The sequence below is a fragment of the Typopeltis vanoorti genome, chromosome 1 (assembly GCF_054136105.1).
Source record: "Typopeltis vanoorti isolate ZY-2024b chromosome 1, IOZ_Tvanoo_1.0, whole genome shotgun sequence".
Taxonomy (NCBI): domain Eukaryota; kingdom Metazoa; phylum Arthropoda; class Arachnida; order Uropygi; family Thelyphonidae; genus Typopeltis; species Typopeltis vanoorti.
The window spans coordinates 177,223,775-177,249,195 of NC_143549.1; the positions used below are offsets into that span (position 1 = coordinate 177,223,775).

Below are 25,421 nucleotides of genomic sequence, written 5' to 3' on the forward strand. Positions count from 1 at the left end.
AAAAAACACCAAGTTACACCTAAATATTATTAATAAGAATTTAAACACTAAGATCCAGCAAAGGGCATTGAAAAGTTTCATTCATGTGCATATTTTAGAATCATATGAATTGATAGTAATAATATTTAGATGAAGTTAATACAGAAGAGTTCTGTAGATATTCAGGTGATATGCAAACATCACCTTGCTAAATGGTTTATGTGCTTGAATTAACTAGGAAAAATGAGAAAGACATCCATTTCAAGCAATTTATTTTCTGTAAAATGAAATGCAGTAACAAATTGCTACAAAATTCTTATAAAAACAAACTCTCGTTATTACAATACTTGTGAATAATAGATATAAAAATGGAGTTGTATTATATAAATCTTATAAAAAATTTTGCTGTAACCACTTAAAGGACAGCTAGATATTATATATATATAACTCTCTCTCTGTACATAGGTTCACTTTACAAGTTAATTGCAAAACACAGCTTTCTTTAATGTGCGTGTATATGTTATTATAAGCTTAAAATTAAATTGTATCTAGATATCTGATAAAAAATGTTTCATTCCTAATAAACTTTGTATTCTACATTCAAAATCATGATCCAACTGTGTTTTCTTTAAGTTATAACAGAATTTGAAGTGTAGTACTTCACCTAATGAGAAGAAGAAAAGACTTACCAATGATCAGCAAAAATATAGTGGTACCTCTTTCTTTTGACTATTTTTTTTTAGTAATTCATTTTTTTAACAAGGTTAATTTTAATAATGAAATACCAAAGAATAGCAACAAAAAAAATTATCCCCACTTCCCTACAGAGTGAAGCAGTGTTCATATTCAAAGAATTTGTCGTGACTAAAGTCTCACATTATAAACAAATTCCTTTCCTCCATCAAATCTGAATAGTAGTACGATTAGCATAATTAAGCAGATTTCGATAAAAACCTTTCAAACTTCATAATTAATGAGATGGAGTTTATAATACAATCCACTATTTTTAGATGGACAGTGAGGTGTAATTCTAGTAAATATTCAAATGACTATTACTTGAATGAGAAGATGCCCTGAAATTATTACAACTTTGGCAATTACACACCATCATAGTGTGCTGTGATAAATTGTAGGCATAATCAAATTATTCTCTCTTCATTACATAAAATTTTTCTTGTACTGATGCGGTTACTTTTGCATATTTATATTCTGGAGCAATAAATATTCTGCATATTTATACTCTTCATGCTACAGAAGGAAACTAGTTACCCCTGAGGTTGTTACTCATAATGAGATGACTGTATAATTAAAACCATTTGTTTTTTGCAACCTTTTTTTTTATATTTTCATAATATGATAAGATTCAGCATGGTCAGTTTACTTTTTTTTTTCTTCTTCAGAACTGACTTTAAAAATTACTGACACCTTGTTTTTATCCCAGTTAGAGTGAATAAAAGAAACTACCTATCCCATCTGGTTACAAAAATTTTTTTTAGAGAATCCTAGTGTATTAGGTATATCTGTCAATAATATAAACAAAAGAATGTAAGATTACAAAATTAGCACTTGAAATTGTCAATTTCAAAACTGTGAGAGAAGAACCCTATATGAGAAAAGTATTGCCTGAGTAACAACCTCAGTTGTTTTGCAATTCCATAAAATGCTGGAGTATGTGTAAATATTAGCATATTTTTAAAAGATATAAAATCACAAATCTGATAATATATATATAACCCACAGTATTACAGTTGACTCTCACTAGTGTGAACTCATAGGAACCAAAGGAATAGTTTGTATCTCAATTAACATTGCACTGATGCTATAGGCTTTGAGACATTTTGGTATTTTTAAGTGTAAATTATTTAATGGTGTTTGCTACAGTGGAATTAATTGTATAGAAATATATATTAATTTTTTGGTATTAGTCTTATTTTATCCATCTTTATAAAATCTTAGTTTTAAAATGTACTAATTTCTATAAAGCCAGGTAACTTGGCTTTATAGAAATGTGAGCTCTGCTGGCATGATTCATCCAGTTCAATTACATGTATTCTCTAGCTAGTTTGGGGTCACTTCTGTATGACATCTAACTTGCCTTCAGTTGAAAACCTCTTATAATGATTCTTCTCACAGTATTCAAACTCATATCTTTATATCTAAAGGAGATGGTTATTAGTGACTAAGATATAAAGTTTCATTGGTAAATACTTAAGGTAGTTATTAATAAAAATTATTTAACTGAAATAAGGAAGATGCTGCACCACACATAATTCTTCATGTGATTACAATTTCTCATAAATTTCATGTTCCCTTTTTTTTTAAAAAAAAAAGTTAAAAAAAAGAGTAAAAAACTATCACCACATGACAACCTTTTCTGTTGTATGTTTATGATCTCCAGCATCAGTTCTTTCAAAAAATCACTTGTAGCCCATTTATGTCCAACAGTATTGAAAGGCATTAGAAAATCTAAGCATATCCACTTAATGGCTGTCATCTTGGAACAGTAGCTTGAAACAAATATCATCCACTTAGTTACTTAGCAAGGAAGTTACTTTTCTAACATACATTTGAGAAAATATGAAAAATATTTTGTATGAAAATAATTTCATGAACATTTAAAAAACATCAGAAAACAGTAATACAAAAAGCTATGCTTAGTGGAACATATCAGAAAAGCTGCTCTAAGAATGTCTCCCCCCCATTCCCGACCTCCTCCCCATACAAGTAGTAACATAGCAATATGATCTCAGTACTGAAGGGCATTTACAGAGTTTTTAGATATTTTGATTTTTTTATCAGAATACAGCAGCGGGTTAGACTACCTCCTACTTTAAGGACTTCTGTAAAAGTGAAAGGTCTTCGATTAAATACGCACAGTTTATCCTCAAGTATCTAAAAAAAAGAAAGTAAAAAAATAAATTCAAAATATTTTCCAAGGAAGTAAAAAAATAATCTCCACATATATTGCACACATTTTAATAATGAATTTCACCATGACACACAACATCAACATTTAATCACCATTACTAGTGCAATTATGTGACACTCTTGTGATTACATTTCAATTGAGATTTCTTAAACTCCACTTTAGAGGTTATCTAAATTCATTTCAAATTGTCTAGTCATGTCTTTATTACTTTTCCTAAAGCAATCATCGTGCAGATTTTGTGAATAATCAATTCTTTCGAATAAATATGTATAAGTATCATGTTTGTAAGATATACCATTAGAATAAATACTGAAATGAAATAAAAACATATACTTTTAACATAAAATTTTCATTCCAGTTTTGATGCAATACAATTGTAATCATTAAAAAGAGAACAGAATACAATTAAAAAACAAGGAAACACATGTTACTAAGATGAGGAGAGCTTAATTTGTAATGCCTTAGAATTCCAAGCAAAATTAAAGCTTCAGTTGAATACGGAAGAACTAGCTAGCTACAGTGTGCAGAGGAGTATTAAACAAGATTATCTCTCAAAACATGGAAAGTTTGAGACAGTTATTTAAGTTAGGCTGATGAATTAGAGCTTCGCATCTCTCTTTATACACTTAAGGGGGGGGGGGACTTTAATGTTTAATCTTTTTCCCCATGGATCCTACTGCCTGAAAAATGACATAATGTGGATTATTTTCTGCTCTTCCAATCTTTCATACTATATGGACAATGTGGTATATCAGCAACTGTACACTTTTATGTAATTTTGTGTTTAAAAAAAAAAACACAAGATTACATAAAATTATAAGAACAGGACAAATCAGGTCTAGCACATAATATCTTCTTGTTGCTAGATCCACTGGGGGAAAAAAAAAAAAAATCTAAAGTGTTATGAAGGATAATTTTATTAGAAACATTGTATAAGGAAAGAGGTGTTAAACTGTAATTTGTGTACATGCATTTCAACATATTCTTGTGCCTACAATTACCCTTGTTTAATGTCATTACCAACCAATTTGAATTGAAAACCTGTGAAATCATTAAGCACTGCATAATCTTTCTGTACACAAGCTCATTTATCACAGGGATGGTCAGACACAGGTTTTTCATCCCATAAACTCAAGAAAATCAACCATAGAACCCACACTATTTCAGACAGTAAACATAGTGTTTGGATTAAGGATCATGAGATGATGGCACTTGTCAGCTGCCTCTCCTCACCAGATGCCATGTATAATTAGTTAGTCATAGTCCTGGGCCAGCTAACTCTGATTGGCTAGCAGTGGAGACTGAAATGCCCTCTCACTCCCCAAAGTTAGATGGGACTAAATCAGTCTTGCCCACTCCCTATAGGGGAATAAAAGGCATTAGCAGATTTAATGTATTTATAACTCAAATTCATCAATCCAACTTAAATAAGTAAGAATGAACTCTCTCAAACTTTCCCAATTTTGAAAGGTTATAATGCTAAATGCCACTGACATTGTTAACTAGCTGGATTTTATACATACAAGGTGTGATAATCAAATTCCTGAAATGATTTTGTACTATCAGACATGCTTAATCAAGCAGAATCATGAGATTGTGCATGTCTGGACATGTTTCTGCTACTGCTTTGAGTTATAACAAAAAACAATCAAGCCAAAAGTTGACAAGCTGTGGTAGTTTGCATGTGATATTTGTTGCTTCAAAAAAATAAGTAAACAGAATTTAAAACAGTGCATTAACATCAAGTTTTGTGCAAAGTCAGGCAAACCAGGCATATTAAGAATAGTTTATGTAAAGAAGCCATGAAAAAGTATAGTATATTTGAGTGGCATAAGAGGTTCAAAGGGAATGGGAAGAAGTGAGAGACACATCTAAACATCTGAAACTACAAACTCATCAAATGTGAAAATATGGAAGGAGTGCAGCAATTAGTTTAGTCCAAAAGATGACTAGGTGTAGAGTTAATGACAGAAGAATTAAATTTAGACAGAGAGGTAGATTCTCACAGATGATTTGGGAATAAGAAAATTTGTGCAAATTTTGAGTAAAGAGACAAAAAGCAGAAGTGACTTCATATCTGTTCTAATCTTTCATAAATGGCTGTTTTTGACAGTTATTACTAGTGATGAAATTTGGTGCTTTAAGTAGCAAACCTGAAACAAAATGTCAAAGCATGCAGTAGAAAACGTCTTCATCGAGGGGGGGGGGAAGGGCACAAATGTCACAATCAGAGATCAAGACAATGCTTGCTTGTTTTTTCAATTGTAAGGGCATAGCTCACTTTGAATTCATTAAACAAGGAGAAACAATCAACTAATGCCATTATTTGGCAGGATTATATGAAAATGTTCGTAAGAAGAGACATTATCCATCATGACTCTCTGCATATAATATTATTATTACGGGTATCTCCATTCTCCATGGAGTCAGCAGACTCATGCGGGAGACCCAAACTAGCAAAAAAATATCTGTCATATCTCTTCTTGAATTCATTTACAGATGAAGAGCTCACAACTAAGTCAGGCAATGAATTCCACTCATTCACCACCCTCCAGGCAAAAAACCTTGTTCTGACACCCTTCTTTAATTTCCAGGGATGACCTCTTGTTCTTCCATCACTATAACATAGCTGAAACATTTCCCCTGCATCAATCCTATAAAAATCTTTCAGTAATTTAAATGTTTCTATCATATCCCCTCTTCTCTGCCTATCAACCAACCTCTGCAATCCATCAAAGTAGGGAGCATTTTTTACATCACTCACCAACTTAGTCACGCTTCTCTGAACCCTCTCCACAGACTCCTCATCTCCAAGGAATCCAGGTGACCAGACCTGAGCACAGTAATCCAAATGTGGAAGTATCAATGCTTTATAAAGGGGAATAATAACCTCTTTATCTCTGGATGTCAGTGTGTTCCTCAACAACTAAGTAATCCTATGTGCAATCTTGGACACCTTAGCAATGTGCCACCTGAACGTCATCTCCCTATCCACCAAAACCCTTAGTCCCTAGCCTCATCAATCTCTTGGAGTACTGTTCCATCAATGTAGTACACAGCTGGTAATCATTTAATTCCAAATACAATAGTTGTCCACAAGTTTCTGACTAAAAGATCAATCCCAAAACTGGCCATCCTCTGTATTCACTAGACTTAGCCCCTTGTGACTTTTGGCCATTCCCAAAACTGAAGAGTGCCTTGAGAGAATGCAAATTTTCTGATATCAAACATAATGTGGTAATAAAAAGCATTCTGACAGTGCATTTAGACAATGCTGCACAAAGGAATTATTACTTCAAAGGAGATAGTAGCCATACATCCACAGGTAAGCAAATATAGTTTTTTCATGGGAATTCCAGAAATTTGTCACTCACTCACTCACTCACTCTCACACACACACACACACACACACACACACACACACACACACACACACACACACACACACACGCGCGCGTGCACGTGTGTGTGTCTGTCCATCCAAGTGATTTACTTTTGTTTCAAATTCCAATAATATTACAGAGTGAACTTCCCTCACACTCATTAACAATTGTTATTCTATTCTCTTTTCAACCAATGCAACTATACTGATCACCGTCCAGAAGCTAGGCTAAACATTTTGCTTATATAAAGTTGTTATCATGCAAAAGTTACCCAGGAACTGATGTTGATAGTGACCACAATTTGGTTTTATTGAAATGTAATCTGAAATTTAAAAAGTTGTCATAACCAAGGAAAAGGCCCAAATGGAACATAAGTAACCTGAAAACAGAGGAAAACCATAGAAACTATAAACAGCAAACTGATGAAAGCATTAAAACTGGAGAGAGGGAAAAGAAAAACATAGAGGAAAAATGGACTCATTTGAAGGATACAATCATCAAGGGCGCCAATGACTGCATAGGATTAAGGAGGAAGCAAATAAAAAAACCATGGATCACCCAGGACATTCTAGATCTAATAGATGAAAGAAGAAAATACAAACCTCTCTAAAGGAAGAAAGCAAAGACAAATATAAACATATAAAAAATACGATAAACAGAAAATGTAAAGAAGCAAAAGAACAATGGTATACAGAGAAATGTAAAGAAATAGAAGATCTAACAAAGACTGGAAGAATCAATAAAGCTTATAACATTATAAAAGGAATAAGCCAGCATAACAAGACAAGAAGTACAATTATCAAAAATAAACAGGGGAACATACTTATAGATAAGGAAGAAATTTCGGAAAGATGGAAGGAGTATTAAAAGATCTATATAGTGAAAAGATCTAGATGCCAAGGCCATAGAAGATGAAACAAGACTGGATATGGAAGAAATTAGTCCAACTATATTAAAAGATGAATTTGAATGGGCACTGAATGAATTGTCAGCCAACAAGGCACCAGGCACTGATAACATCCCCTCAGAATTAATAAAATACTCAGGAAACATAACTAAGTCATACCTTTTCAAGATCATAAAGGATATTTATGAAACAGGGATCATCCCCAAAGATTTTACACAATGCTCTATCATACTCATTCCTAAAGTAAATAATGCAAACAAATGTGAAAATCATCGAACAATAAGCTTAATATCACATGCTTCAAAAATACTACTCAAAATTATACAAAAAAGACTAACAAAGAAGGTTGAAGAATATGTTGGCAATGACCAATTTGGATTCGGGAAACAGCAGGGAACAAGAGAAGCAATCCTAGCTCTAAGAACAGTTATTGAAAGAAGATTGGAGAAGAATCAAAATACTCTGATAGTCTTTCTTGACTTGGAGAAAGCCTTCGATAGTATTGACTGGAATCAAATGTTTCACCTCCTAAAAACAATAAAGGTAGATTGGAGAGATAGAAGGCTCGTATTTAATCTTTACAAGTATCAAGAAGCCCTAATAAAAGCAGCCAGCAATACAACAAAAAGCAATAGCAAAAATATGTAGAAGTGTAAGACAGGGGTGCTCTCTTTCACCCATATTGTTTAATCTGTACATTGAAGATGCAATAAATAAACTGAAAGAACTAATAGAAACCGGAATTAAGATAAATGGAATTGGCTACGGTTTGCGGATGATATAGCAGTTTTAGCTGATAACGAAAACAAACTGAAAGCCACCCTAACAAAGATGGAAGAAATCTTCACACAGTACAACCTAAAAATTAATTATAAGAAAACAAAATTATTAATTACAAGTAAAGCAAATCCAATGAAAATAAACCTGGAAATAAATAATAACCTACTACAACAGGTGTCCTCTTTTAAATATCTTGGAAGTCTTATCACAGAAGATGGAAGAAACCAATCAGATATTAAAGCACAAGTAATCCTAGCCAAAAAAGCATTCTATAACAGAAGAAACATTTTTACCAGTAAAGGACTTAGCATCCAGCTCAAAAAAAAGGCTAGTGAAAACATACATATGGAGCATTGCATTATATGGTTGTGAGGCCTGGACTCTAACAAAACAAGACATGAAAAAGTTGGAGGCATTTGAAATTTGGTGCTGGAGAAAGATAGTGAAAATTAGTTGGACAGAAAAGAAAAGTAATGAAGAAGTTCTGAATATAGTTCATGAAGAGCAGTCATTAATGAAACACATCAATAAGAGAAGAAAAAGCCTAATTGGACACCATTTGAGGCATGGGGGACTGATTACAGAAATAATGGAGGGGACTGTAGAAGGAAAGAGGCCACGAGGCAGACCAAGAATTTCATATATAAATAACATAATGATGCTAACTGGCGCTAAGAGTTATGAAGAGATAAAAAGGAAGTCACAAGACAGGATGTTGTGATGTGTTGCTATATTTACCAATTTTCGGATTGATGCACCAAAGAAGAAGAAGAAAGTTGTTTGTTCATTTTAATGTGTGTATAATTTATTAGTATGCTAGCAATAATTTTATGTCCACATTTGGCTGTAGTCATAAAATTTTTTCATATACAGGTAAAAATGTGATTCATTCTTAGCTTTTGGGCACCAGTGTATAAATTATTATATATATTATGCATATGTACATATATATAAAAGTAACCACAGTAAGTAAAAAACAACTGAATCCTCTGGTGCAAGCTGACTTTAGAAATAACCTGGTCTTAGATCAGCTTGTTTATGGCCTTGAATATATTCCTGATAATCAGATGGTATTGCAATCTAGAACCCTTGTTTTGGAAATTCCGTGACTGACATTCTGAATTGGTTCTGCTTGTTTGCTGATCAAATTGATTATGCAATTCTGGAATTTTCATCAACAATTTCTGGGTGTTGGTGAAGTTTAGATTAGTATATATTTAGAGAAAGATGTCGGAAGTTTTTTCTCACTTGGTAAAGTCCTGAAGATACTTCAGGCACAAACTTTGTTTTGTTACACTTGGATAAAGGATTGAACTAAATTTATTATAGTATATATTTAATTTACTACATATCTATTTTCTTTTTTTTTTTTCAAAAATTCTAGAATGTAACCTCTATGGACACAATGTACAAAAAATAAATATAAAGAATTATTTGCACTTCTTTAATATTGTAAGTCACATTCACTTTGATTTAGAAATAAACAAGTTGTGTACTGTGAGGACTAACTGCTTATGAAAGACAGAAGGAAAGGTAGAAGTGCTGGTAAGCTTAATATGTTGCTAGACGTCAATAAGTCAATTGAATTTGTTTGATGTTAATCAACACTAAAAATCCCTTTCACATATATGAAGTGGACGAAGAGAAGACAGTTAAGTGCTTCGCTTTATAGCAAAATATTCAGAATTGAAATTATGCCATTTTTCTTGCTCAAATGCTGTTTTCAGGAATCCATATGAAGTGAACCCCCCCAAAACTGGTCTGCTTCTTTTGAATCTAAAGTAATTTGGCAACATGTGGACATTGATAAGGAGAAACTCTCAAAACTATATTCCGGTTCAAGAAAGGAATTACAAGTCCTTTTCTTCAAGCTTTTAAAATGTTTTTGCATAATTTGCATTGAGTTCTTTAGCTAAGTTGATAAGTCATGAAGGGATGGAAATGATTCTAATTTGCCACAACTAAAGCATTAGCCCACAGTTTCAATTTTTCAATCATTGCATTCACTTTATCACGAGCATGGAATATGAACTTACCTGAAAGGATATATAATTCTTCCTCTTCTTTAGCTTGTTCCCATCCATTGCTGGATATAGACCTTCCCCTTGATTTTCCAGTTTTTTCTGTCTTTATCCAGTGTCGACCTCATTACAAACCTTTGTAGATCATGTCTCCATCTTGTTTTTGGAAGATCTCTTTCTCTTATTATACACTCATATCAGTGCTTAATTTTGTTCATCTGTCAATCCACTAATATGGCCAGACCATTTCTATTTACGTGCTTTACAATATATAGCTAGATTGCAGCTGTTGAAACCAGCAAAAATCTGAAACGTATGCTAATTACACAGCAATTTCCATTAATGCTAATGTTCTCATAGGATAAAGTTTTATTATGAAAAATGAAGTTCTTGCAGCTGAAGTAGACAAGTAAAAACTTGAGTGTGCGAATGAAATAGGAGATGCATAATCATTCAGTCTTTTCACAAGATTCAGAAAAAAAAAAAAAATTGCAATCAGTAGCTAGCCTTTTGATATGTGCTTGAATATGTGAAATGACTCCTTTCTTTGAATTTTTCATGGCTCAAGCACTATCAATGCTTATCAACACCAAATGCTACTGAACTGATTTTCTTTAATGAAGTCATCAGTAACCTTTAAAAAAAGTTTTCCCAGGTGCTGAATTTGCAGAACAACATATAATCACATACTTTCTCATCCAGCTAACACCTTATATACACCAAGGTATTAGAAATTCCCATATTAATGGATTCATGACTTGTATGCCTTATTCAAAATTAATTGCTTCTTTACATTTCCAGCCATATGTGTGATTCTATAAGGGACAGCATGATTTTTTTTAATGGTATTCTTTATGTCGGCTATCAAAACAACACTTGAAATTGGATTGGCCATTTTGAATTATAGCCGAAGAGCCAACTCAAGACTATGGAGCTCCTATATTGTAGTATTTGCAGTCACAGATGTCAGCCAATTCAACCTGGCTCACAATCAGTGTTCCAATTCATTCCACAGGTACTGAAGAACTTGATGAGATTGGTGTTATTCAACACCAATCTCATCACTCCACAGACCTTGATTTGCAGACTGGGCATTGTCATGTTGATAAAGGAAAGAGCCCTCACCGAACTGCTGCCATAAAGCTGGAAGCACAGAATTGTCTAGAATGTCATTATAGGCCAGAGTGTTAAGATTCCACATTACTGGAACTAGGGAGTCGAGTCTAAACCATGAAAAAACAGTCCCAGATCATGATGCCTTCTCCATCAAACTACACAGCTGGCACAAAACATTTAGACAAGTAGCATTCTTCTAGTCCACCAAAACCAGACTTGTCCATCACTCCAGAGTCCAATGACAGTGAGCTTTACACCACTCCATCTGATGCTTGGTGTTGCCCTTGCTGATGTTAAGGTGGTATGCAGCTGCACATTTGTGGAATCCATTTCTTGGATTCCGATCAACAGTTGTGATGCTGGCATCTTGCAGAGGCATTTCAGAACTCAGCAGTGAGTGTTTCAACTTAGGACAGGCAATTTTTTTTCTGCTACATGTTTTAGCACTCAGCAGACCTGCTTTGTGATTTTATGTGGTCCAATAGGTCACTGCATTGCTGCTGCTCCCAGGAATTTCCACTTCACGGTAATATCACTTACAGTTAAATGAGATAGCTGCAGCAGGGGAGAAATTTACCAAATTGAGTTGCTGTAAAGGTGATATCCTATGATAATGCCATATTGAAAGTCAATGAGCTCTTGTGTACAGCCCATTTTACCATTAATGCTTGTCTACGAAGACTGCAAGACTGTGCTTCCTTTTATAGCTGTATGAGAGCCATGGTTGTGATGTATCCATTACTATGAAGGAGTGTCCAGATATTTTTGCATCAGATAATGTATATTCCTTATCACTCTTCCTAACTTAACATCATCAGCAAATAATTGAATATTATGTTCAATCTCCCCATTATCATTAATGTACATGTTATGCATCAATGATCTGGATAAGACTTCTTACACCCATCTTCAGATGGGTGTAAGAAGTCTTATCCAAAGGAGGACCAACATTACTAGGGAGGTGGTCATAATGCTTAGGCTCATGAGTATATAACTGATATATAATAACTGATATATAATATTATATATAACTAATATATAATAACTGATGCATCAGTTATTTCAGTCACTTCAGATGCATTTTTCATCATTAGTGAAGGCAGGAGTCAAAAAAAAAAAAATACTTTTTTGTATAAGAAATACTCAAGAATTTATTATGAGTGGCAAAATTTCTCATGTATATTTCTTGTATAAGAATCAAAATATCTTGACATTAACCAAAGGAAAAAAAGTGGTGTCTGTCAAATGTTTTTATCACTGCCACAAACATGAAAAATTAAGGAACCTACAGTACATTAGTGCCATTGTGTGTACTAAATGATGGAAAGAGAAAAGTAACATTTTTTTTTTTTTTTTTTTTGAACAGCTGGAGACTGTTTTGCTTAAAAAATACCAGATGAGGAAGGCTATTCCAGAATAGATAGAACAGAGGATAAGACATATCACAAAAATCTTAATATAAGATACTTCATATTAATAAAAAATAATTCAGAAGAATAATTACAATTGAGCTTTCAGGTAAATGTGATAAGTGAATCAGTGTATCATTAACATAAAGGCAATTGGCAGCTGGCTCATCAGGAACTGTCACTGTCTGATATCTTGAAGTTGCTTCCCGGGCCATTCTCTGCAACAACAAGAAAGCAATGTTCTTTAATATTATGTGTACATTATATGCATCTTTTAAATTTAATCTTGACAAATTAATAGAGTATTAAATTTAATACTGTAAATTTAATTTTTTTTTTGTAATATTACTTTTGTGCCTTTGGTTGTTTTAATGGATTTTCATTACAAAAATATGACCTGTAAATTATCATGAGCACAGATGCCTCCATCAATGAACTGCCTGGCCATTTACTTGGGAAAGAGAAGTGGATTTAAGGAGGAACTGCCACCTTCATATGAAGATGATCCTGGAAACTTAGGTTTCTCTCTCTCAAAACAGGCCAGCTGATCAAAATATAAGTTGCTAGAGTCATTCCTATCAAGGTGGAAACTGATTCAGGAAAGATGAAATCATATTCAGGATTATCAGTGGATTTCAAAAAAGACAGATTTATTGCAGGTAGTCCGATGTGAAATTTTATGTGAATCACATAATGCAAAGTTGAAAACATATTTATTTAGTATTAGTACCACAGGTGAGCTTAAGGGTCAAAGCTAAATAACTGGGAGGAGACCTCCAAATCGCCTTTCAGAAATGCAGAAAACTAACTGGGACTTCTAACCTAATGTCCAATCTACAACTTCACATGGTGCACCCCATTAGTAGCTATCTGTGGGTACTAAACAAATGAGGATGGGCTAGCAGTTTAGGACATATTACAATATGATGAGATTTCATGGCAGCTGGGGTATTGTATGGTTAAGCAAGGACCCACAGTTTTTGTTAGGGAAGCAGGGCAAACAGTGAAAAGTCAGGTATTGGAACAAACTCCAACTCAACAGCTAGAAGAAGAAGAATAAACCCAATGTCGGAAGTGATAATAGGAACCAATATAAGGAGTGTTAATGAAAAGGAAACCAAACTTGTAGAAGAAATGGAAAAGTACCACGTGGACATAACTGGCATTACTGAGACAAAGAAGAAAACAGGTGAGATCTTACTAAATATAGCATATTCTGGCAATAATGACCAAGAAAAGGAAAGAGTAGCAATAGCATTCAACATCAAACATGAAGATAAACTTCTTGAGTGGAAGGCAGTTTCAAGTAGTTATGTGAGCAAACTTCAAAATTGGGTAATAGACAATGAAACTTATTTGGACACAGAAAGTTCTAAGAAAGAGTGGAGGAATTTTTTCAGTGATTAGGACAGGCAGCTGACATAAAAAAAAATGGAAAAGTGGTCCTTGATCTGAACAGCAGAGTAGGAAATTAATCCCTAATTAATTAATGCTGGACTTGCTCAGGAGATGGACTAGTCATTACTATCCCATGTTTCAACATAAAGATATGCATGAGTTCACGTGGAGAGAAGAAATAAGAAAAGCCTTATTAACTATGTCATTGTTGATGGTGATATCTTCATGCTGGTTCAGGATACAAGAGTGTACAGAAGATTTGAAATTGGAGTGATCATTATTTAGTACTAAATAAATAATGTAAACTAAATACTAAATAAATCTTACATACTAAATAAATAAGTATGTAAGAAAGTTTTAAAAAGAATTAAAGTTGAGCAGTAAAGTAATTGAGCAGTAGATTCTATAGGTAAACTGTGGACTCAACTATACAAATATTATTGAAAATTTGAAGCAGTTTGAAAACAAGAACCAAACCTTGAAGTCTCAGGGGAAATGCTGAAGAAGACATTAACTGATTGAGCTAGGGAGGTATGTGACAAAGTTGTCTGGAAGGATAGAAAAATAAGAACCCATAGTGGACAAGAAGTTAAAGAAAAAGTCCTGAAAAAGAAGAAAACATATCGAAAGTTGCTAGCAAATAAATCGGCAGGTGCCCTACAAGAATACAGAGAAAATCAGAAGAGAGCTCAGCTATATGTAAAATAAAAGTCATGGGAAGACTTTGGTAAGAATATAGAAAATAAATATCAGGAAGGTGGCAAAATGTTCTGGAGACTATGGAAGAAGCTTAGAGATGAAGTAAAAAGTATTGTAAAAGGAATAAACGATGATAAAGGAGAAAAGTGAAGATATTCTACATATTATTATTATTATTATTGTTCCGGGAAACTCCAAGGAGTCGACAGACTCATCGAGAGAGGCCCTAACATCATGTCAAGAACAACTATTCAACATTCACACAGTATCTATCATACCTTGCCTTGAACTCATTCATGGTCGTAGCACCCACAACAGACTCTGGAAGCCAATTCCACTCATTCACCACTCTCCAAGCAAAAAACCTAGCTCTAACACCCTTGTCAACCACGCTCTTGCCCAGCTTCCATGCATGGCCCCTAGTCCTCTCACCACCAGTCATATTTTCAAAAATATCTTCGGGATCAATCTTATAGAAACCCTTCAGTAATTTGAATGTCTCAATCATATCACCCCTCCTTCGCCTATCGTCCAATTTCTGCATCCCACAAATCTTCAACCTATTCTCATAAGGTTCATTCCGCAGACCTGCTATCATCTTGGTCACTCGTCTCTGGACCCTCTCCACTTCCTCCCCATCACAAAGAAATCCTGGTGCCCATAACTGGGCACAGTAGTCCAGATGGGGTCTTATCAAGGCTCGATACAGAGGAACAACAACTTGTTTGTCTCTGCATGTTAAAGTATTTTTCAGAAGCCAAGTGATTTGGTGAGCTGTATTAGTCAGTTTTGCAATGTGCCCCCTAAACTTCAACTCTCTATCCACCAACACACCCAAATCCCTGGCCTCAATCTCCTGGAGTACGGTTCCATCAATGCGATATACTGCTGCTATTCTTTTCACCCCAAACTGCATACACTTTGCCACATTAAATTGACATCCATTTTTCCTAGCCCAGTCCTCCAAACTATCCAAATCATCCTGTAAAATGTTGACATCCTGTGCACTCACAATTGCTCTACTCAACTTTGCATCATCAGCAAACAAGTGAACACTTCCTCTCAAATCCTTTCCAATATCATTGATGAACAAATTGAAAAGCAGTGGTCCAAGAACAGAGCCCTGCGGCACTCCACTAGTCACAAGACGTCTTTTAGACTCCACTCCTGAATAAACCACTCTCTGGTATCTCTCCTTCAACCACCCTCCTATCCATCTCACCAACCCTATATCTATCCCCATCTGCTCCAGTTTACCGATTAGGGTTCCATGTGGTATCCTATTAAAGGTCTTGGCAAGGTCCAGTAGTATCACTGTAAACCCATTACCCCTATCCAGTTCAGCCGTCACTGTGTTATAAAACGTGAGCATGTTACTGAGGCATGATCTACCCTTCACAAAACCATGTTGTCCCCCATACAATATCCCATTTTCATCTATCCAATCCTGTATTCTTTTCTTGATTAATTTCTCTAAGACACTTGACAATGATTCCTGATATGCTAATCGGTCAGTAATTGACAACAGCAGTCTTGGAACCACCTTTATGCAGTGGAACTATTTTCCCCTCTTTCCACCCGTTCGGGACTAACCCAGACCCAAGACTCAAATTAAACAAAATGGTCAAGGGTACTGACAATTCTTTAGCTGCTTCTTGTACAACACGAGCTGGTATACCATCCAATCCCACAGATGTATTGACAATGAGGTTATGCAATAGACCAGCACTTCCCAAACTGTGGGCCACGGCCCCCTTGGGGGCAGTAGGTTTTGTTGAGGGGGGCCGTGAAATAATGAAAACAAATTTAAAATGTTTTAAGACTAAGTAGATTTTTTTTATTTTAAAAGAAACGTATTTAACTTTTATTATTTATTATTTCTTTTTTGTTATTTTATATATTTTAATGGAAAAATTCACACATTGGTGTTGGTTCACAAACTTTGCTTTCTGCGTATTTCGGCGCTCAATGAATATTAGTAAATATTGCTTATTCATATGTTTCATTTCAAAGCAGTGGTTAATTGTATTTACTTTGAATGCTCTCCAAGAAAGCTCCAAATCTTCCTGTCCCTTTCTTCATGCGTTCGTAATCAGGCACTATTGATATTGACTTTATATGCATATCAAAACTCGTTTTATATTATCACTGTCATCCAAGCTAGTTTCCTGTTACCAATAAAAGTTTCACATATACTTCACACATGAAAAAGCTTAAACAAGTTCATGTGGGGAGATAGTAACTCGCTTGCAGTGGTAAACAACACCCCTCCCTAACAGCCACTATACTGCAGAGGCAATAAAAACAAGTACTTTTATTATGCCAGTGAATAAGGTATGAGGAGTCTGTGTAATATATTTCTCAACAAATAGTGCAATTAGAGACAACGGGATAAAAACACACTAATTAATGAATTGCATGTCTCCTCATACAGAAACTATGCTGTATAGAGTGAAACAAAACCATATATGTTGCATGGGAAAACACAGTATCTAACTAAAAACTATTGTTATTAATTAGATGTGTGCGAGTTCGATTTCCCAAGGCAGCAATAAAATTCAACCGAACGTGTTAAAATTGTAAACATGTTAAAATTCGTAAAAGTGTTAAAACTAAGTAATATATATACATAATGAATGTTATGGCAGTTTCACATATGGAATTCGGTTGAAGAGAGTCAGCATTTCAACTCAATTGTCAGCTATGCTTTTATCTTTCGGTTGCGTGATCTTTTGTTAATACAGCACCAATCATATGCATGTTTTAATAACCTGCCTTTGCTGTCTGTTTTGTGTTAAGCTTAATTACCCTAAAGGGAGAAAAATCACAAAAAATAAAAATATTTCTGGTTCGGGGATTCCCTTATTCAGGTAATATTCAATAATTTCATGTGTTCAGTCTGTGGTGTACCAGTATCGGTAAGTGGTGATATTATTTGATCTATTCTACATTAAAAAATTTAACCCTGAGATGGATAAGTGGCTGATAAAAAATTTAAAAAAATCCTGCGAACAATCAGAAGAAGCAGAAACAGACTCAAAAAAAAAAAAAAAAAAAAAAAAGACAGTATTTCATATTTTACCAGAACAGCCTGCATCGTCCTTATAACCAAACGGTAAGAGGCAAAAAATGTAATATATGCATTTGATTTTTGCAATATTTGCCGTGTATGTTTTGTATTGAATATAAATACAATAAATATTATAATAATATATCTCTCTATTACAATTTTTTTTCTAGGGAGGCCGTGAATTATTTTAATTTTTGCAAAGGGGGCCCTGACATCCAGAAGTTTGGAAAGCACTGCAATAGACTACTCACCTCCACTTCATTTACCACAATTCCCGTATAATCTACTGGTTTATTCGTTTCTGCAATGTCACCACCTGGATGATATATTCTTGCAAAGTGCTCACTCAGTAACTCAACTATCTCAACTGATTCAGTTACCTCCCTACCATCGGCATTCTTTAAAATCATTCTGCCATGTACATTTTTCCTTTTACTTGCTACATATCTAAAAAACTGTTTAGGATTCTCTTTAGCCTGCATGGCCAATGTTCTTTCGTAATCCTTTTTTGCTTTTCTTACCACACTCGTTACCCTGCCGGTCACCTTTCTCCTTAAATTCCCTCCATAGTTGTTTCTTTTTTTGCAGCTCAAGCTTAATGGTGTTATTCATCCATTTAACCCCTACTTGATTTATTATTCGGACTCTAGGTATACAGTCAGAAATTGCTTCATGCAAGCACTTCTTAACTACCTCCCATGCACTATCAACTTCTAGTCCTTGCAGTTGTACATGCCATGGCACTGAACCAATCAAACTCCTAAGCTTGTCATACTTTCCAGCCCGATAATTCCACATGTACCCTGTCTTAATTGAAAATTCTACACCTTTAGCCACCTCCCAAGTCAAGACCCTATGATCACTCTCAGCGATTGGTGGCAATGTGGTCATATTTCTTACAGCCAAATCCTCATATGTAATTACCAGGTCAAGCACTCTCTGACCCCTAGTATTTTCCATTACATGCTGTCGCAGATAGTTATCACTTAATAACCGCATAAAATCCAATTCCTTCCTCCCGTGTGTCCTCTCCTCACTCCAATCAATGCGACCATAGTTGAAACTCCCATAATAATCACCCTCCTTCCACTCATTTCTTCTATTTGCTTGTGCATACTGTCACCACCATCTTTTCCATCACCTGGTCTATAGCAGCACCCAATTGTATATTTAGTTCTGCTAGCCACAATCTCACACCAAATGGCCTCAAATGTGCTCTTTTCTCTATCCTGCAATTCAACTTCTATTCTCCTTGGCTGGAGCTCATCAGCTATCATCAACAATACTCCTCCCCCCATTTTATTCTCTCTGTCATTCCTGAACACACTATACCCATCACATTCAATCCCACTAGCTATATCATCTACAGTCAACCATGTTTCACTAATACCAATAACCTGTGGTCTGGAAGTGCCAACCATGGCCAAAAACTCTTCCTTCTTGTTCCTAATACTCCTAGTATTAGTGTACATGAATTTAAGACCCCCATTAGCCCCAACCCTACCTTGATGCCTTATATTAACTATCCCACTCTGATTTGTTGTCCTTATTTGCTCTGGCATATTATATTCATTCTTACATTCAACTGCCTCCCTAAGGACTGTATATTTACTCCTCCCCCCCCTTAATAAATCTAGTTTCCCTGAATTTGCACATCCACCACATTCAGCAACACTTTCTCAAGTCTTCTTACACCGTAACCATTCAAATGCAAGCCATCCATCTTATAGAAATCCTTTCGCCCATCAAACTCACTCCAGACGTCCACAAATTCCACACCACTCGTCATACATAACCCACGCATAAAGTCATTCGCAATTATGGCCCTCCTTTTAAACATTTCACTGTCATACCATGGCAAAAGACTAATCATTCTAACTCTCTCACTCTTTTCTTTTGCTACCTCAAACAATTCATTCAGGTCTTCTATCATTTCCATTTTATCTCCTTTCAAATCATTCATACCTGCCACAACAATCATTTCTTTCACCCTTTCCTTTTGCTCTCTAATAGAATCAGTTACATCCTTTATGGTCGCACCAGGTTGGTACGATTTTTTCAAATCCTCTACTAACACACCTCGTACTAACGAGTCTCCATACAGCACTCTATCCTTCATTTTGTTCACGTTCACACTCATACGTCTATTTTTCCTGTCATACCTTTTATTATTGGTTGGTTCATTCAGTCGCCTTTTGTTCATGCACTCTAGCTGCTGTTTTACCCTTTCTATCGCACCATTCAACAACGCGATCTCACTCAATGCATCTATCTCATCTTTTTTATTCTCTGAGAAGCCATTAATACTATCATTTACACTTTCTACATTCACACTCTCACAATTCTCATGTACAACCTTGCCGTTTCTTGTCATATCCCTATTTTCTTCATTCTGAAGTTTGACAAAAATATCACACTCACGATCCGAAATACACTTCAATTCCTCATTCTCCCCACATTTTCTACCCACGTTCAATCCTTTATTATCATCTAACCACACTCCAACCACACTCTGCAAAGCGTACATTTTACAGCTAGTACACTGACTCATTTCTTTTATACTACCGTTCTTTGATAAAGATGGCGAACCATCATTACTGGCCGCCATTTTCCTTCGTACAGGTGCCATACTTATTTGCAACGTGTTTTATCAAATTATAAGTTATAACACACCAAAAAGACACAAACAGACGCACTAAAATACGCAAGGCAAACAAAACTACGCAATATTAAGTAATTTTATCAACGATAACTGAAAATAATACTTATCTTATCAGGAGTTTGCACGAACACTACACACTACGATGTTAGGAGTAATTACTTTGAAATACTGTTAAACGAACCAAGCAGTGATAGAACTATATTAGAAAATTTTCAAGAGAAGTACATATCAATACTTGAGGTAGAAAAAGCCACTAAAAACTTGAAATGTGGAAAGGCAGCTGGAGCAGATGATATTCAACCAGAAATGCATAAGTATGGAGGTATAAAAGTTTTGCAGTGGCTACACTACATAATTCAGAGGACCTGTACAAAAAGTCAAATTCCAGATGACTGAAAACAAAAAAAGAGAATAAAGCTGAACACAAGAATTACAGAGGAATTTCTCTACTAAGTATACCAGATAAAATTTATGAAAGCATACTAGAAAAGAGATTGAGAAAGATTGTGGAAAAGAAACACGGAGAAGAACAAGCTGGGTTCAGGCCAACTAGAGGTTGTCAAGATCAGAATTTCACTTTAAGACAAATAGTTGAGAAATAATGATCTGTACTTAAGTTTCGTAGATCTGGAAAAGGCATATGACAAGCTGCCCAGATAAAAGCTTTTCAAAACACTAATTATATGTAAATGGAACATTTTACAAAGAGCAACACATAATTATCAGTCAGGTTAGAATTGAAGGAAATACAGGAAGATGGTTTGATGTAAAATCAGAGATAAGACAAGGATGCACATTATGTCAACTCTTATTCATGATCCATATGGATCACATTATTAAAGAAAGTGGCATCAGGCCTGATTTTAGAATTGGACATGTCAAACTTAGTTCACTGCTTTATGCAGATGATGTTGTATTCCTAATTAGATCTAGTGCAAGTCTCCAGGATTCTCTAACTAAATTGAATAACAGCAGTTACAAATTTTGCATGAAAATCAGCAATAAAAAGACCAACTATGAAAATAGGCAGGAACACAGAAAACTTCAGCTGCATTCTGAATGGCTATCCTGTAGAATAGAGGTCGGCAACCGGCAGCCCATATGCGGCCCAAAAGTGTATTTTTGGTGGCCCATAAAAGGTTGACCATACTTACATGACATGTGGTCCGTAAAATTTTATCAAAAAGAAAAAACGTTATGGACATTTCAAGAGGACGTTATCTACTACTGAAGTGTTAGATGATTAAGTAGAGGTGCTGTGCTAAAACCATCATCATCAAATTCCTGCCATGTACCCTCAAGGGTGTACAGGATATGATAGTACTACATGAAAAAAATTACATCATTACTAACTTCCTATCAACAATTTTCCTCCAAATCAGTCTGTTACTTGTCAAGACTTCAACATTATCAGATCTTATATTTCTATCGTCTAAGGCACTTTGTACCGCATCAATCCACCTATATCTTGGTCTTCCTCTGGGTCGTTTTGTTACCAACTTGGCAGAGAACATTTGCTTTGCTAATCTTTCCTCGCCCATTCTGTTTAAGTGACCATACCACCTGAGATTAGCTCTGCTAACGCATTCCTGGATGCTGACAATGTCAAGTTCTTTCCTAATATCCTCGTTTTTAATATGATATTGCCATTGTTGCCATCTGTTCATGCCTCTAATCTTTCTCAGGACTCTCATATCTGCGGTCTCTAGTCTTTTGTCAAGTGTTTTACTTCTGACCCAGCTCTCAGATCCATAAGTTAAAACTGGTTTGAACACTGTCTTGTATACAGCTAATTTAGTGTTCCGACTAATTTCTCTCTTATTCCATATGAATTTATTCAATTGACTTCCCACCATATCAGCTTTGCTGATTCTGTTGTCTATTTCTATATTTAATTTACCATCTTCAGATAAAAATCGTGCCTAAGTAGCTGAAATGTTTTACTTGTTCCACAGGTTCTCCATTCACAACACAGTTGACATTTTCAATGATTCTGCCTATTTTCATTGTCTTTGTCTTTTTATTGCTGATCATCATACCATATCTATTACAACAACTATTCAATTTAGTCAGAGAATCTTGCAGACTTGTTGCAGATTTATTTAGAAGTATAACATCATCCGCATAAAGCAAAGAGCTGACATTAACATCTCCAATTTTGATATCATGTTTAATACCACTTTCCTTCATAATGTGATCCATATAGATAATGAATAACAGAGGGGATAATGTACATCCTTGTCTCACGCCAGATTTAACATTAAACCATCTTCCTGTACTTCCTTCAATTCTAACTGCTGATTTACATCTCAAATAAAGACTAAGTATTGCTTGATACAATGCCCCATTGACACCATATAACTGCAGCGTATTGAATAGCTTCTCTCTTGGCACCTTGTCATATGCCTTTTCCAAATCGACAAAACTTAAATACAGATCTTTGTTATATTCCCATGCTTTCTCGACTATTTGTCGTAAAGTGAAGATCTGATCCTGACAGCCTCTATTTGGCCTGAATCCAGCTTGTTCTTCACCAAGCTTTTCTTCCACAATTCTTCTCAACCATTTCTCAAGTATGCTTGCATAGATCTTGCCAGGAACACTCAGTAGGGAAATACCTCTGTAATTCTCACATTCAGTTTTGTTTCCCTTTTTATATATGGGTACTATGAGAGCTCTACTCCAATCATCGGGAATTCGTCCCTCTGTCCAGGCTTTCTGAACTATGCAGTGCAGCCACTGTAACACTGTATACCACCATACTTCAGCATTTCTGGTTGTCGAATATCATCTACTCCTGCTGCCTTTCCACATTTCAAGCCTTTGATGACTTTTTCTACTTCCAGTATGGATATGTATTCCTGACTGCATGACTGGTCAGTGTTTTTTACCACTGTGCTGCCATCACTGCTTGTTTCATTTAGCAGTTTTTCAAAGTAATTACTCCATACTTCAAGGATATCTTTTTCTCCAGTTTTCATGTCACCTTTATCATCTCTAACTCCTTTTACAGCACTCTTTCCTCCATTCCTAAGCTTCTTCAACAACCTCAAGAATATCTTGTCACCTTCTTGATATTTATTTTCTATATTCTTGCCAAAGTCCTCCCATGACTTTTGTTTAGCTAGTTTTACACAGTGTTTAGCATTCTTGCATTTGTCTCTGTATTCTCTAAGAGCACAAGCTGACTTATTTGCCAGGAACTTTTGATATGCTTTCTTCTTTTCCTTCACTGCCTCTTTAACTTCCTGTGTCCACCAGGGAGTTCTGATTTTTTTTATCCTTGCAGACAACCTCACCACATGCCTCTCTGGCAGAATCAATCAATGTTTTCTTCAGAGTTTGCCATTGAATCTCCAAAGTTTGATTCCTGTTCTCAAACTCTTTCATTTTTTCTTCAATAATCTTTGTGTAATTTAGTCTACAGTTCACATCTGAGAGCTGCTCAACTTTTATTCGCTTTAAAACTTTCTTACATGTTATTCTTTTGAATATGAAATTCAATTTTATCCTGCTAAAGACTAAATAGTGATCACTTCCAATTTCAAATCCTCTGTACACTCTGGTGTCCTGCACCAGGGAGAAAACATCACTATCAACAATAACATAGTCAATGAGACTTTTCTTATTCCTTGCCTCTTCTCTCCGTGTGAATTTGTGCACATTTTTATGTTGGAACATGGTGTTAGTAATAACCAGTCCATGTCCTGAGTAGAAATCCAACAGATATTTACCATTATTATTAGCGTTGCTCTTTTCTCCAAATTTTCCCAAAATATTTTTGTATGTCTCACAATCATTTCCTACTCTGCTATTTAGATCCCCAACAAGGACCAACTTTTCCTTTTTCATTGTGTCAGTTGCTTTTTCTAAAGCCTCAAAAAATTCCTCCACTTCTACCTTAGTAGAACCTTCTGTGGGACCATAGGCACAAATAAGTCTTATTGTCCAGTTTCCCATTCTCATATTTGCCCACATTACTCTACTTGAGACTGACTGCCATTCAATATTTTGTGTTGAATACTATGGCTACTCCTTCTTTTCCTTGATTGTCATTGCCTGAATATAACATTTTGTATTTATTGCTCAGAAATATCTCACCAGTTTTGGTCTTTTTTGTTTCAGTCACCCCTAATATGTCGATCTGGTACTTATCTAATTCCTCAGCTAGCTCCATTTCTTTGCCATTCAGGCTTCTTACATTGATAGTACCGATCTTTAACTCTGGTGATGTTGAGTTGGGGTTTGTTTTCAGATTTGTTCCAGTAGCTGACTTTTCGCTGTTCGCCCTGGTTCCCTGGCGAAAACAACGGTGGCCTTGTTTAACCGGGCGACGCCCCAGCCGGCATGAAATTTTGTCATGTTGTACCATCATTTTTTATTTTGGTTTAACCAATAAGAATACAATTTGGTCAGCTAAATCCCAAATTGCCAGCCCATCCTCGTTCGTTCAGTATCCAAGTAGATACCCAACAGGGTGCACCACGAGAAGGTGAGGATTGGACATTAGGTCAGAAGCCCTGGTCGGTTCTCCGCATTCCTTTAAAGGCTATGTGGAGGTCTCCTCTCAGTTATACAGCTTTGACCCTTAAGCACCCCGCTGTGCTAAAAAGAATTTTTAATATAGGTATTTTTTTCAAGGTAATTTTACCTGCTTTTGTTTAGGAGTGCCCCTTTTTTTAAAAGTCATTGGCTTTGGGGCACTGCAGATGTATTTTAGAGACAAATATATGTAGCATAATAGAAGAAAATTCGCACATACCTTTTCTTAGATGTTGTTGCCTGTCTTCTTTCTGCAGTGTGCATGCTTCTGCTGTTAAAAGGGGAGTGGTTTAGGAGTGCCCCTTTTTTAAAAGTCATTGGCTTTAGGGCATTGCAGATGTATTTTAGAGACAAATATATGTAGCATAATAGAAGAAAATTCGCACATACCTTTTCTTAGATGTTGTTGGCTGTCTTCTTTCTGCAGTGCATGCTTCTGCTATTATGGTGTTGAAAGGGGAGTGGTTTAGGAGTGCCCCTTTTTTTAAAAGTCATTGGCTTTAGGGCATTGCAGATGTATTTTAGA

General features: G+C 35.3%; 1 protein-coding gene across 1 annotated transcript in view; it reads right to left on the reverse strand.

Annotated features, from left to right (window-relative positions):
- Nucleotides 1-234: 234 nt before the first annotated feature.
- The window catches only part of LOC150110666 (N(G),N(G)-dimethylarginine dimethylaminohydrolase 1-like), a 69,268-nt gene continuing 44,081 nt past the window's right edge, over nucleotides 235-25,421 (reverse strand). Inside the window, exons 4-5 of the mRNA XM_090400185.1 lie at nucleotides 12,620-12,742; nucleotides 235-2,871 (exon numbers count right to left, since the gene is read on the reverse strand). Coding sequence (XP_090256311.1) covers nucleotides 2,743-2,871; nucleotides 12,620-12,742 — 252 coding nt within the window. The 3' untranslated portion in view covers nucleotides 235-2,742. The remainder of the gene's footprint in view (nucleotides 2,872-12,619; nucleotides 12,743-25,421) is intronic.